Genomic DNA, 16,057 nt, shown 5'->3' on the forward strand with positions numbered 1-16,057 from the left:
CACCAGACCGACTTCCTGTGACCACCATCAACTGCTGCAGATGAGGAGGCAGCCACCACCCTCCTTCTGGGACTCTGCTTCCCGCCAAAGACCTCTACCTCATGTGCCAGTGGCTTTTTACACCCTTCCCCATAATGCACCACTCTCTGTGCCAACCCCTGGGAGAGTACCAAAAGCCTATGTGTCATTGGTCATGTTTCCTTCAGCATCCAACGTGCCTCCCCTTTGGATCAGCTGGTGACACTCCCTGAGACCAGATGAATCACACACTGGGCACACTGAGTAGACCTAACTACAAATCCTGCTCCCCGATAAGCAGAGTGCACAAATATTTAGCCTTCTGCTCTTCTGGTAAGCAGAGAGAGACAAAACTACACTCTCATACCGAGCACCTGACTAGGAGGGTGCTACAAGATTTTTTATGCACTTGTATTTCTTGTCTATAAGTGGTAATCATACACGTAAAGTTTTATAAACACTTTAATTGATAGTGCACTAATCAAAAATTCCATAGCGCAGGTTATGCTGCCTTTTTTTACAGATATGTAAGAATATAGGAAAATCTTTATGCCTCTATTATATACACCTGTTTATTAATTACGATTATACAATTTCAAAACATGTTGGCTATGTTTTATGTCATACACAAAAAAAAATGATCCCTGTTTTCCAAATGATTGGAGTTTCCAAGACTTTCTATTCATACATGGCACTTATTACCTACCTCCTCAGCTTATTATAAAAGTGTCCCTTGGTTATGTTTGCCCCTAGGCAAAAAGTTGCCTGTCCTTCACTGGAAGCATTAGGCACTAATGGCTTCTGAGGGTGGCAGAAGGTCCTTTCAAATATCCTTGTGGCAAAAAAATTAACCACTTTCCCTTAAGAAATACTACTGACTACGCTGTTATATTTACCTACTGGCTTTACAGTGGTTGTAAAGGCTCATAGTGTTTTACCTTCATGCATTTTATATATGAAGATAAAAAAAACCTTCTGTGTACAACAGTTACCCCAGCCCCCACTAACACTTACCTGCAGCCCTATCTCGATCCAACAATGTGCATGAGAGCCTCTGCTCTCCCAGGTCTCTCCCTCCTCGTTGTCTGAGACAGCAGTGGTAGCCATTGGATCCATCTAATATCAATCACAGCCAGTGAGCCAATGAGGAGAGAGGAGTGGTGGGGCTGAGCCACCCTCCATGTGTGAAAGGACACACAGAGCAACGGTTCAGGAGCGAGCCTGCCCGGGTGCCCCCATAGAAGCTGTTTGTTATGGGGGCAGGAGGGAGGAACCTGGAGCACCAGAGGGACCCAAGAAGAAGAAGATTGGGCCTGCTCTGTGCAAAACCATTACACAGAGTAGGTACCGGGCACTTTAACCTCTTCCTGCCCAGGCCAATTTTCAGCTTTCAATTAGGCAGTCATGCAACTCTTTACCCAAATGACATTTTAATACGTGTTTTTCCACGCAAATAGAGCTTTCTTTTGGTGGTATGTATTCACCGCTGGTTTTTTACTTTTTGCTATAAAAACGAAAAAAGACTGAAAGTTTTGAAAAAAAAAAGTTTCTTTGTTTATGTCAGAAATGTTTGTAAATAAAACATTTTTCTCCTTCACTGATATGCGCTGATGAGGCGGCACTGATGGGCACAGAGGAGGCGGCACTAAAGAGCACTGATTAGGTGGCACGTATGTGCCACACTGATTGACACTAATATGCAGCACTGAAAAGCAATGATAGGCGGCACTGATGGGCACTGATAGCTGGCACTGATAGGCAGCACTAATGGGCACTGATAGCTGGCACTGATAGGCACTGAAGGGCAGCACTGATGGGTGGCACTGATGAGCAGGCACTGATGGGCACTAAAAGCAGCACTGATTGGTGTCACTAATGAGCACTGATTGGTGTCACTGATGGGCACTAATTGGTGTCACTGATGGGCACAGACTGGCATCACTTTCTGGGCACTGTTGGGGCTGCACTATAATTAAGGCACTGATGATTAGTGCCCTGGTCACCTGTACAGTCTCCCCTGCAAAGAGATGCTGCCAAGGGACATGGTGTGCCCATGATCACTGCATCGGGCGCCCACAATCGACACACTGCACGCCCTCGTGGCTGTGCGAGAGTGGTGACACTGGAGCGACGAAATATGACATAATCTCAGAACAAGAGGAGATCCCGCTCACTGCCATTTCCTTATACAATGGGCAGGAAATGGTTAGAGAATACAAAACTTTAATTGTCACTTTACGTCTTGATTTAAAGGCATTTAGATTAAGACTTCTGACTTTCCTGACCTGCCTACTTGTTTGAGTCAGTGACTTAGAAAACACTGAGAGCAATGGGTGAACATATTAGCAAGAATTCTCAGAAGGAGCTCAGGAATGGCAGGTTCCATATTTCTTTCAGTATGCCTTAAAGTGGTTGTAAAATCAGAAACTTTTTTATATCTTAATGCATTCTATGCATTAAAAATAAAGAGCCTGTGTGTAGCAGCCCCCCTCAGCACCCCTAATACTTACCTGTGCCTCCTCTCTGTCCAGCCGTGTCCACAAGTGCCTCAACCATCCGGGACTCTCCCTCCTGATTGGCTGAGACACAGCAGTGGTGCCATTGCTTCCCACTGCTGGTAATCAAAGTCAGTTAGCCAATGAGGAGAGAGAGGGGTCAGGGCTAAACTGTGGCTCCGTGTCTGAATGGATACACGCTGCTTGCTGTGGGGGCACTCAACAGGAGGGAGGGGCCGGGAGAGCCGAAGAGGGACCCAACAAGAGGAGGATCCGGGCTGCTCTGTGCAAAACCAACTGCATAGAGGAGGTAAGTATAACATGTTTGGTATTTTCATAGAAAAAAAAGAGAATTTACAATAACTTTAACCACTTGCTGCACGCCCATCGCCAAATAACGGTGGAGTGGTGCAGCTCTCGTTCTGGGACGACGTCACATGATGTCGCCGCAGAACGGGCATCCTCGCAGGGGCGCACAATGCAGCGATTGCGGCTCGGCTGTGTTCCTAGGACAGGATCGTGAACCCGATCTTGGTAAAGACCAATCAAGGTCCATAACATGGACATACATGGATGAGTGAGTTTGGGGTGGAGGAACTTAACTGACCTACACAGAGTCCTGACCTCAACCTGATAGAACACCTTTAGGATGAATTAGAGCGGAGACTGTAAGCAAGGCCTTCTCATCCAACATCAGTGCCTGACCTCACAAATGCACTTCTGGAAGAATGGTCAAACATTACCATAGACACTCCTAAACCTTGTGGACAGACTTCCCAGAAGAGTTGAAGCTGTTATAGCTGCAAAAGAACTAAGACTGGGATGCCATTAAAGTTCATGTGTGTGTATAAGGCAGGCGTCCCAATACTTTTGACAATATAGTGTACATTTTGAGTAATCTGACAGCGGTTCTATTTTTTTATTATTTGTTTGTGTTTTTTTTTTCGTTCTGTATTAGTGTTGAGCGAACACGGACTGTATTATTCGTGTTCGTACCGAATAATTGGATTTTTTGTACCCGAACACGGACACGGACACTTTACTGTATGTTCGGGTAAAAATCCGTGTTCGGTCGTTTTATTTCCGGGTTTTGCATGCTTTGGCGCTCTTTTCATGGCGGGCTTTCAACAGCCAATCAACAATCGTTTAACTGGTGTGCCTTAAGCCATCCCAGCCATGCCTGCAAATGTCTCAGTAGCTGTGATTGGCCGTCTGAAGCATGTGACCAAGTCTTTATAAGTTCGAGGCAGCCGCAGCGGCGTCATTATGCTGCTTAGATTCAGGGACAGAGCACACATCAACGTGCTGGCTGCTGATTAGGGAAAGATAGGCAGGAAAAAACCATTTGTGTCCGGATAGAATTGAGGGACAGGTCAGAGTGTTTAGGCAGGGCGAGTTGTAGGCATTTTAGGGATAGAGTCTGCTGAATTATAGGGTCAGTGTCTTCTACAAACTACAATCGATATTGCTGTGTGGGGGGTGGGGTCTGCACTCAATCCTGATCTACGATCTCTTCTCAATCCTGTTAGGGACAGAGTCTGCTGAATTTTAGGGAAACTGTGTTCTATAAACTACAATCGATATTGCTGTGTGGTGTGGGATTGGAGATAGGCAGGTGTCAGTGATCCACATCCATTTTTCTGTGTGTGAGCTGCAGTGAACACAATCTTTTTGGGCTGCAGTGAACACAATCTTTTTGGGCTGCAGTGAACACAATCTTTTTGGGCTGCAGTGAACACAATCTTTTTGGGCTGCAGTGAACACAATCTTTTTGGGGTGCAGTGAACAAAATCTTTTTGGGGTGCAGTGAACACAATCATTTTTGGTGTGCAGTGAACACAATCTTTGTGGGGTGCAGTGAACAAAATCCTTTGTGGGGTGCAGTGAACACAATCTTTTTGGGGTGCAGTGAACAAAATCCTTTTTGGGGTGCAGTGAACAACATCCTTTTTGGGGTGCAGTGAACACAATCTTTTTGGGGTGCAGTGAACAAAATCCTTTGTGGGGTGCAGTGAACACAATCTTTTTGGGGTGCAGTGAACACAATCTTTTTGGGGTGGAGTGAACAACATCCTTTTTGGGGTGCAGTGAACAAAATCCTTTTTGGGGTGCAGTGAACAAAATCATTTTTGGGGTGCAGTGAACACAATCTTTTTGGGGTGCAGTGAACACAATCTTTGTGGGGTGCAGTGAACACAATCTTTTTGGGGTGGAGTGAACAACATCCTTTTTGGGGTGCAGTGAACAACATCCTTTTTGGGGTGCAGTGAACACAATCTTTTTGGGGTGCAGTGAACACAATCTTTGTGGGGTACAGTGAACAGAATCTTTGTGGGGTGCAGTGAACACAATCTTTGGGGGGTACAGTGAACACAATCTTTGTGAGGTGCAGTGAACACAATCTTTGTGGGGTGCAGTGAACACAATCATTGTGGGGTGCAGTGAACTCAATCTTTGTGGGGTACAGTGAACACAATCTCATACTTCTGAAGGTTTGAGGGTGCTGCCTGTTCCATACTCCCCCTACTCCTCATCTAGCCTTTTAGGGGTACAAACAATAGTAATTGGGGCCTAGTGTGGTTGTGTACGTGTGATATACATACACTTTTTTGGGATCATATTTTCTATTCCGCTATTTAATCAAAAACCTTTGGGGATCAGTTAAATTGGGGGATAGTCTGTGTTGGTACGTGTGAGAGAGATCCACCTTTCCAAGTTGTTGGGGTTCATCTCATACTTCTGAAGGTTTGAGGGTGCTGCCTGTTCCATACTCCCCCTACTCCTAGCCTTTTAGGGGTACAAACAATAGTAATTGGGGCCTAGTGTGGTTGTGTACGTGTGATATACATACACTTTTTTGGGATCATATTTTCTATTCCGCTATTTAATCAAAAACCTTTGGGGATCAGTTAAATTGGGGGATAGTCTGTGTTGGTACGTGTGAGAGAGATCCACCTTTCCAAGTTGTTGGGGTTCATCTCATACTTCTGAAGGTTTGAGGGTGCTGCCTGTTCCATACTCCCCCTACTCCTAGCCTTTTAGGGGTACAAACAATAGTAATTGGGGCCTAGTGTGGTTGTGTACGTGTGATATACATACACTTTTTTGGGATCATATTTTCTATTCCGCTATTTAATCAAAAACCTTTGGGGATCAGTTAAATTGGGGGATAGTCTGTGTTGGTACGTGTGAGAGAGATCCACCTTTCCAAGTTGTTGGGGTTCATCTCATACTTCTGAAGGTTTGAGGGTGCTGCCTGTTCCATACTCCCCCTACTCCTAGCCTTTTAGGGGTACAAACAATAGTAATTGGGGCCTAGTGTGGTTGTGTACGTGTGATATACATACACTTTTTTGGGATCATATTTTCTATTCCGCTATTTAATCAAAAACCTTTGGGGATCAGTTAAATTGGGGGATAGTCTGTGTTGGTACGTGTGAGAGAGATCCACCTTTCCAAGTTGTTGGGGTTCATCTCATACTTCTGAAGGTTTGAGGGTGCTGCCTGTTCCATACTCCCCCTACTCCTCATCTAGCCTTTTAGGGGTACAAACAATAGTAATTGGGGCCTAGTGTGGTTGTGTACGTGCGAGATACATACACTTTTTTTGATCATATTTCCTATTCCGCTATTCAATAAAAACCTTTGAGGATCAATTGAATTGCGGGATAGTCTGTGTCGGTACGTGTGAGAGAGATCCACCTTTCCAAGTTGTTGGGGTTCATCTCATACTTCTGAAGGTTTGAGGGTGCTGCCTGTTCCATACTCCCCCTACTCCTCATCTAGCCTTTTAGGGGTACAAACAATAGTAATTGGGGCCTAGTGTGGTTGTGTACGTGTGATATACATACACTTTTTTTGGATCATATTTTCTATTCCGCTATTTAATCAAAAACCTTTGGGGATCAGTTAAATTGGGGGATAGTCTGTGTTGGTACGTGTGAGAGAGATCCACCTTTCCAAGTTGTTGGGGTTCATCTCATACTTCTGAAGGTTTGAGGGTGCTGCCTGTTCCATACTCCCCCTACTCCTCATCTAGCCTTTTAGGGGTACAAACAATAGTAATTGGGGCCTAGTGTGGTTGTGTACGTGCGAGATACATACACTTTTTTTGATCATATTTCCTATTCCGCTATTCAATAAAAACCTTTGAGGATCAATTGAATTGCGGGATAGTCTGTGTCGGTACGTGTGAGAGAGATCCACCTTTCCAAGTTGTTGGGGTTCATCTCATACTTCTGAAGGTTTGAGGGTGCTGCCTGTTCCATACCCCCCCTACTCCTCATCTAGCCTTTTAGGGGTACAAACAATAGTAATTGGGGCCTAGTGTGGTTGTGTACGTGCGAGATACATACACTTTTTTTGATCATATTTCCTATTCCGCTATTCAATAAAAACCTTTGAGGATCAATTGAATTGCGGGATAGTCTGTGTCGGTACGTGTGAGAGAGATCCACCTTTCCAAGTTGTTGGGGTTCATCTCATACTTCTGAAGGTTTGAGGGTGCTGCCTGTTCCATACCCCCCCTACTCCTCATCTAGCCTTTTAGGGGTACAAACAATAGTAATTGGGGCCTAGTGTGGTTGTGTACGTGCGAGATACATACACTTTTTTTGATCATATTTCCTATTCCGCTATTCAATAAAAACCTTTGAGGATCAATTGAATTGCGGGATAGTCTGTGTCGGTACGTGTGAGAGAGATCCACCTTTCCAAGTTGTTGGGGTTCATCTCATACTTCTGAAGGTTTGAGGGTGCTGCCTGTTCCATACTCCCCCTACTCCTCATCTAGCCTTTTAGGGGTACAAACAATAGTAATTGGGGCCTAGTGTGGTTGTGTACGTGCGAGATACATACACTTTTTTTGATCATATTTCCTATTCCGCTATTCAATAAAAACCTTTGAGGATCAATTGAATTGCGGGATAGTCTGTGTCGGTACGTGTGAGAGAGATCCACCTTTCCAAGTTGTTGGGGTTCATCTCATACTTCTGAAGGTTTGAGGGTGCTGCCTGTTCCATACCCCCCTACTCCTCATCTAGCCTTTTAGGGGTACAAACAATAGTAATTGGGGCCTAGTGTGGTTGTGTACGTGCGAGATACATACACTTTTTTTGATCATATTTCCTATTCCGCTATTCAATAAAAACCTTTGAGGATCAATTGAATTGCGGGATAGTCTGTGTCGGTACGTGTGAGAGAGATCCACCTTTCCAAGTTGTTGGGGTTCATCTCATACTTCTGAAGGTTTGAGGGTGCTGCCTGTTCCATACCCCCCCTACTCCTCATCTAGCCTTTTAGGGGTACAAACAATAGTAATTGGGGCCTAGTGTGGTTGTGTACGTGCGAGATACATACACTTTTTTTGATCATATTTCCTATTCCGCTATTCAATAAAAACCTTTGAGGATCAATTGAATTGCGGGATAGTCTGTGTCGGTACGTGTGAGAGAGATCCACCTTTCCAAGTTGTTGGGGTTCATCTCATACTTCTGAAGGTTTGAGGGTGCTGCCTGTTCCATACCCCCCCTACTCCTCATCTAGCCTTTTAGGGGTACAAACAATAGTAATTGGGGCCTAGTGTGGTTGTGTACGTGCGAGATACATACACTTTTTTTGATCATATTTCCTATTCCGCTATTCAATAAAAACCTTTGAGGATCAATTGAATTGCGGGATAGTCTGTGTCGGTACGTGTGAGAGAGATCCACCTTTCCAAGTTGTTGGGGTTCATCTCATACTTCTGAAGGTTTGAGGGTGCTGCCTGTTCCATACCCCCCCTACTCCTCATCTAGCCTTTTAGGGGTACAAACAATAGTAATTGGGGCCTAGTGTGGTTGTGTACGTGCGAGATACATACACTTTTTTTGATCATATTTCCTATTCCGCTATTCAATAAAAACCTTTGAGGATCAATTGAATTGCGGGATAGTCTGTGTCGGTACGTGTGAGAGAGATCCACCTTTCCAAGTTGTTGGGGTTCATCTCATACTTCTGAAGGTTTGAGGGTGCTGCCTGTTCCATACTCCCCCTACTCCTCATCTAGCCTTTTAGGGGTACAAACAATAGTAATTGGGGCCTAGTGTGGTTGTGTACGTGTGATATACATACACTTTTTTTGATCATATTTCCTATTCCGCTATTCAATAAAAACCTTTGAGGATCAATTGAATTGCGGGATAGTCTGTGTCGGTACGTGTGAGAGAGATCCACCTTTCCAAGTTGTTGGGGTTCATCTCATACTTCTGAAGGTTTGAGGGTGCTGCCTGTTCCATACCCCCCCTACTCCTCATCTAGCCTTTTAGGGGTACAAACAATAGTAATTGGGGCCTAGTGTGGTTGTGTACGTGCGAGATACATACACTTTTTTTGATCATATTTCCTATTCCGCTATTCAATAAAAACCTTTGAGGATCAATTGAATTGCGGGATAGTCTGTGTCGGTACGTGTGAGAGAGATCCACCTTTCCAAGTTGTTGGGGTTCATCTCATACTTCTGAAGGTTTGAGGGTGCTGCCTGTTCCATACCCCCCCTACTCCTCATCTAGCCTTTTAGGGGTACAAACAATAGTAATTGGGGCCTAGTGTGGTTGTGTACGTGCGAGATACATACACTTTTTTTGATCATATTTCCTATTCCGCTATTCAATAAAAACCTTTGAGGATCAATTGAATTGCGGGATAGTCTGTGTCGGTACGTGTGAGAGAGATCCACCTTTCCAAGTTGTTGGGGTTCATCTCATACTTCTGAAGGTTTGAGGGTGCTGCCTGTTCCATACTCCCCCTACTCCTCATCTAGCCTTTTAGGGGTACAAACAATAGTAATTGGGGCCTAGTGTGGTTGTGTACGTGTGATATACATACACTTTTTTTGGATCATATTTTCTATTCCGCTATTCAATAAAAACCTTTCTAGGGCAAGATCTTAAATTACAGAAATATGAGGAGACCGTCAAATAAGGGCCGTGGCCTGGGTCGTGGTGCTGCTGGTAGAGCTCCTGTTGCAAGGAGAGGACATGGTCGATCTGTGCCAGCTACACGCACAAGTGAAACACCTTCCTCAAGTGTGAGTAGGCGACAGAACCTGCATCAGTATTTGGTAGGGCATCAAACGCCCCTAGAAGTGATGAGGCCAGAACAAGTTGAGGCGATAGTAGATTGGTTTGCTGCTGACAGTGCCTCCAGTTCCTTCACATTGTCTCCCACCCAGTCTACTGCAGAAAGGTCAGAGTTGGCACCTGCAGCCAATGTCCAACCGTCTTTCACCTCACCCCCTTGCAAATCAGGCCAGCAGTCTGAGCCCCAAGCCATACAGCAGTCTCTTATTCTTTTTGAGGACTCTGTCAGCAGGGTTTCCCAGGGCCATCCACCTAGCCCTGCCCCAGAAGTGGAAGAGATTGAGTGCAGCGATGCCCAACCACTTATTTCTCAAGATGAGTACATGCAAGGATCATCGCAGCACGTCTCCGATGATGACGAAACGCAGGTGCCAACTGCTGCGGCGTTCAGCATTGTGGAGACCGACAAGGAGGGCAGGGGTGAAGACTGGGTGGAAGATGATGTGGAGGACGATGAGGTCCTCGACCCCACATGGAATGAACGTCATGCAGGTGACCTGAGTAGTTTGGAGGAAGAGGCGGTGGTCGCACAGAGCCACCAGCACAGCAGAAGAGGGAGCAGGGTGCAGAAGCGGAGCGGCCGTGCCCTAGACACTACGCCCGCTACTGCCCAACGCAGCAAGGGAACGAGCGCACCAAAGTCAGCTCAAAGGAGTTCTCTAGCGTGGAAGTTCTTTAGAAAATGTGCTGATGACAGGACACGAGTGGTTTGCACCCTGTGCAATCAGAGCTTGAAGCGAGGCATGAACCTTCTCAACCTGAGCACAACCTGCATGATCAGGCATCTAAGTGCAAAGCACGAGCTGCAGTGGAGTACACACCTTCAAAACCAAGAAACGTCTCTGGCTCATCCTGCTTCCTCTTCTGCTGCAGTCTCGGCCGCTCCAGCCACATCTGTAGTGATACCGGCACCTGCCACCCCGCAAACAGACGATCTGTCAGCAACACCACCACCTGGGTCACCAACAACCATCTCCACAATGTCCCGTGGAAGCGTTCAGCTTTCCATCTCCCAAACACTTGAGAGGAAGAGGAAGTACCCCCCTGCCCACCCGCGATCCCTGGCCCTGAATGCCAGCATTTCAAAATTATTGGCCTTTGAAATGCTGTCATTCCGTCTGGTGGAGACGCACAGTTTTAAAAACCTTATGTCGGTGGCTGTCCCACAGTACGTCGTGCCCAGCCGCCACTACTTTTCCAGGCAAGCCATCCCTTCCCTGCACAACCAAGTGGGGGAAAATATCAGGTGTGCACTGCGCAACGCCATCTGTGCCAAGGTCCACCTAACTACGGATACGTGGACCAGTAAGCACGGTCAGGGGCGTTATATCTCCCTAACGGCACACTGGGTAAATGCAGTGGCGGATGGGCCTGAGGCGGATAGCAATTTGGCGCATGTCCTTCCACCACCGAGGATTGCAGGGCGCTTCAGTTTGCCTCCTGTTCGTAACTCCTCCTACTCCGCTTCCTCATCCTCTACCGCCTCCTCATCCGGACAGCGTAACACCTTCACCACCAACTTCAGCACGGCCAGGGGTAAACGACAGCAGGCAGTTTTACAACTTGCCTGTTTGGGGGACAAACCACACACCGCGCAGGAGTTGTGGAGGAGCATGGAACAGCAGACAAATGAGTGGTTGCTGCCAGCGAGCCTCAAGCCCGGCCTGGTGGTGTGTGATAACGGGCGAAATCTCATAGCAGCTCTGGGCCTAGCCGGTTTGACGCACATCCCTTGCCTGGCGCATGTGCTGAATTTGGTGGTGCAGAGGTTCCTTAAAAACTACCCCGATATGTCAGAGCTGCTGCAGAAAGTGCGGGCCGTTTGTGCGCACTTTCGGCGTTCTCACCCTGCTGCTGCTCGCCTGGCAGCGCTGCAGCGTAACTTCGGCCTTCCCGCTCACCGCCTCATATGTGACGTGCCCACAAGGTGGAACTCCACCTTGCACATGCTGGAAAGACTGTGCGAGCAGCAGCAGGCCATAGTGGAGTTTCAGCTGCAGCACGCACGCGTGAGTCGCTCTGCGGAACAGCACCACTTCACCACCAATAACTGGGCCTCCATGCGAGACCTGTGTGCCTTGTTGCGCTGTTTTGAGTACTCCACCAACATGGCCAGTGGCAATGACGCCGTTCTCAGCTTAACTATCCCACTTCTATGCCTCCTTGAAAAAACAATTCGGGCGATGATGGAAGAGGATGTGGCACAGGATGAGGAGGAGGAGGAGGATGAAGAGGTAACATTTCCAAGGCTTTCAGGGCAGTCATTCGCAAGGGGCTCCGAGGGTGGGTTCCTGCACACGCAAACGCCAGGGACGCAATTGTCCAGCAGGGGCACAGTTCTGGAGGATGAGGAGGATGAGGAGGAGGAGGAGCTGGAGGAGGAGATGGAACCATGTTCACAGCAGGGTGGCACCCAGGCCAGCTCATGGCCATCACTGGTGCGTGGCTGGGGGGATACAGAGGACACGGACGATACACCTCCCACAGAGGACAGCCTTTCGTCGCCTCTGGGCAGCCTGGCACACATGAGCGATTACATGCTGCAGTGTCTCCACAACGACCGCCGAGTTGCCCACATTCTAACTTGTGCTGATTACTGGGTGGCCACGCTGCTGGATCCCCGTTACAAGGACAACGTACCGTCCTTAATTCACTCACTGGAGCGCGATCGCAAGATGCGCGAGTACAAGCGCACGCTGGTAGACGCCATGCTGCTGGCATTCCCATCTGACAGCGGGGCCACAGTGGAAGCACAAGGCAGAGGAGGAGGAGGAGGAGGTCGCCAACGCAACCAGGGCACCGCCAGCACCTCAGAAGGCAGGGTTAGCATGGCCGAAATGTGGAAAAGCTTTGTCAGCACGCCACAACAAACAGCAGCACCAGCAGCTCAGATGGAACGTCTTAGCAGGAGGCAGCATTTTACCAACATGGTGGAGCAGTATGTGTGCACACGCCTACATGTAGTGAATGACGGGTCTGCCCCCTTCAACTTCTGGGTCTCCAAATTGGGCACATGGCCTGAGCTTGCCCTTTACGCCTTGGAGGTGCTGGCGTGCCCTGCAGCCAGTGTATTATCTGAACGGGTATTTAGCACGGCTGGGGGCGTTATAACAGACAAGCGCAGCCGCCTGTCCAGAGACAATGTGGACAAGCTCACGTTCATTAAAATGAACCAGGCATGGATCCCACGGGACTTTTCCGTACCTTATGCAGAATAGCAATGGATACCGACCTTACCCACCCATTGTTCCATTTTTGCTCTTTCTCACTCTTTTGGGGTGTACCCTCATTTAAAATTTTTGAAAAGAAGCAGTGTTGGCTACCTCGTCCTCCTCCTCAGGGCCAGATTAATGTAGGGGCTATTGGAGCTGCAGCTCCAGGCCCCTACCTTTTATATAGGCCCCGGGTTGGCCATATTCACTGTTACCGCTCTTCTGTCACTTGTAAACACAGAAGTCTGGCTTCTATGCTCGCTTCCCCAGGCAGCACCCTCAGAACCTCCCCACACAGCGTGAAGGCCGGACAAGGAGGGACAGTTGGCGATGCATGGATGTGTTTATGGGCTTCAGAGACAGCATCCCATGTTGAATTAGGCATGCATGGCTGCACCCTTCCTCCTCTGGGTGCATGGCAAGGCACGGCCCTTAAGGCCCTTCAAAATCCTCAGCACCAAGCCCATGATGCTGTTAATCCGGCCCTGGTCCTCCTCCACCGCCGCTTCCACCTACACCGCCCATAGGTGTGCGCAGCCTATTGCATTAAGGTGTGCACCCCAAAGTTGAAATACACATGCATGTGTTTGCCAGCAGGGAGAGTAATGTATCGGGGCCATGTACCTGTAGGCAAGGAGAAATAGAGCAGAGCAGGTCCCAGGGAGATCTTTCCCATCTCCTCACTGGCAATGCTATGTGCCCTAGGTGATTAGGGTGTGCCCAGGCACACCCAGCACACCCTGTGCGCACGCCTATGTCACCGCCACATCCACCACCACCTCAACCTCCCTCCTACTCCATATGGGCCTCGTCCTTCAGAGATGAAGAAGAACATTGTTTTATTTTTCTGTTTTTTTTTTGTTGTTTTAAGTTATTTCCCTATCCACATTTGTTTGCAGAGCACTTGCCATGCTCTTAATTACGTTTTGCTGCCATTTGCAGCACTCTAGCCCTTTCCTTTGGTGTTTTAGAGCCATTTTAGTGCCTTAAGTTCGGGTCCCCATTGACTTCAATGGGGTTCGGTGTCCGGGAAAAGTTTGGTAAAAGTCCGGGACACGGACCCGGACTTTTTTTTAAAGTTCGGCCGAACCCGTCGAACACGGACATCTAGGTGTTCGCTCAACCCTATTCTGTATAGGTATTTGTGATGTGCTTTGTTTGTATGTGTAAGAAAAAAAACAAACGTTAAACTCAATAAAAAGTATTTAATTAAAAGAAAGGCTGCATTCACATGTCAGCTTATAATCGCGGGCAGAACCGCCGCGGTTCCGCCCGCGATTCGGAGATTTATTGCAAATCGCGGGACGCCTAGCGTTGCCCGTTGATTTGCAATAGCCCCCCAAACGCCGAGCGATGTTGCCGCGATTTACGCCCGCCGAATCGCGGCAACATCGCGCAAACAAAATCGCGGGACGCAATACGCTCCAAAGAAGCTCTTGTACTTTTTTGGAGCTTATTGCGTCCCGCGATTTTGTTTGCGCGATGTTGCCGCGATTCGGCGGGCGTAAATCGCGGCAACATCGCTCGGCGTTTGGGGGGCTATTGCAAATCAACGGGCAACGCTAGGCGTCCCGCGATTTGCAATAAATCTCCGAATCGCGGGCGGAACCGCGGCGGTTCTGCCCGCGATTATAAGCTGACATGTGAATGCAGCCAAAGGCATTTATAATTCTGTTTAAGTTCATGTTGCAGAATCCTCCCTCACTTATTGCTTGGTAAAATGTCCTCAGCTAGAGAGGGAGCGAGAGGAAATTTTTCTAACTGAAAATAAAAACCTGACAAGGGTTCTATTTCTTCCCCATCCTATTCAAAACTAAAAACAAAAAAAAAAAGTTTTGGCTGAGAATAAACTTTAACCCCTTCTGGAATGCCCCCACATATATACTGCAGCAGGGCAGCCCTTTAGCACAAAAATCACATACCTGTACATAATTTCTTTCTTCAGGTAGGGGGCGCGCATGCGCGTCACCAGCGACCCGCTCCCACTGTGATTGGACACAGCGGGAGCCAATCAGCCGGTCTGGCAGTCCCAATATCCGCTGGGACCTGCTGATCGTTCCCAAGGCAGACAGAATGGCAGTCTGTCTATGTAAACAAGGGGAGAGGGGAAGATCTTGTGTTTATGGTAAGCAGGAACACTGATCTGTCTTCCCTCATTCAAATCACCTCCCGCAAACAGTTAGAAAGGACTCCCAGGGAACACATTTAACCCTTTGATCGCCCCTGATGTTAACCCCTTCCCTGCCAGTGTCATTAATACAGTGACAGTGCATGTTTTAGTACAGATAACTGTATTGTGTAACCGGTCCCCAAAATGTGTCACTGGGTGTCCAATTTGTCTGCCGCTATATCGCAGTCTTGCTAAAAATCACGAATTGCCACCATTACTAGTAAAAAAACGAATAATAAAAATTCCATAAATCTGTACTATAGTTTTGTAGACGCGATAACTTTTGCGCAAACCAATCTATATATGCTTATTGGGATTTTTTTTACCAAAAATATGTAGCAGAATACATGTTGACATAAATTTATTAAAAAATTTTGATTTTTCCCATTTTTTTTATTGGGTATGTTTTATAGCAGAATGTAAAAAATATATATTTTTAAATTGTCGGTCTTTTTCTGTTTATAGCACAAAAAATAAAAACCGCAGAGGTGATCAATACCACCAAAAGAAAGCTCTATTTGTGGGGAAAAGGAAATCAATTTTATTTGGGTACAGCGTCGCACGACTGCGCAATTGTCTGTTAAAGTAACGCAGTGCCGAATCGCAAAAAATGTCCTGGTCATGAAGGGGTGTGGGGGGCTGAAGTGGTTAATCAAAGATTAGGAAGAAAAGAATAGTGTTCTGTATTTGTACCTGCAACAACCAGACTTGTAAATTGTTTGCTTTTGAGTATTTCGTCTGCAGAAGAGGTGAAGATGACACAGCAAAAACTTCTCTCATCTAATCTGTCAATATTATGAATGCGCAGCGAGACGTCTTGAGTGAAATTGACCAAAGAGTACCGACCATATTGGTATTTATTACTCCATTCGTGTAGCGGTGTATGAGTACAGTATTGACTTTCTTTGTTTGCATAAAACCAGGAGACCTCTGTAAGAGTCGATGAATCCTTGGAGTGATAACACGGGATGATGGCATCTTCTCCGGAAACAGCCATCACTTCATCCAGCTGAGTGATATAATCTGTATACAGACAAATAAAAT

General features: G+C 47.1%; 2 protein-coding genes across 2 annotated transcripts in view; both read right to left on the reverse strand.

Annotated features, from left to right (window-relative positions):
- LOC309551920 (uncharacterized protein) overlaps nt 1–16,057 on the reverse strand; it is a 199,725-nt gene that overhangs the window by 25,021 nt on the left and 158,647 nt on the right. The gene's annotated exons all lie outside the window — the stretch shown is intronic.
- LOC309554700 (uncharacterized protein) overlaps nt 1–16,057 on the reverse strand; it is a gene marked incomplete at both ends in the record, with an annotated part of 60,974 nt that overhangs the window by 11,934 nt on the left and 32,983 nt on the right. Inside the window, one exon of the mRNA XM_082256404.1 lies at nt 15,707–16,036. Within this exon, the coding sequence (XP_082112530.1) occupies nt 15,707–16,036 (330 nt within the window). The remainder of the gene's footprint in view (nt 1–15,706; nt 16,037–16,057) is intronic.

The sequence above is a fragment of the Pelophylax lessonae genome, assembly GCF_965119305.1.
Source record: "Pelophylax lessonae genome assembly, chromosome: 4".
NCBI lineage: Eukaryota > Metazoa > Chordata > Amphibia > Anura > Ranidae > Pelophylax > Pelophylax lessonae.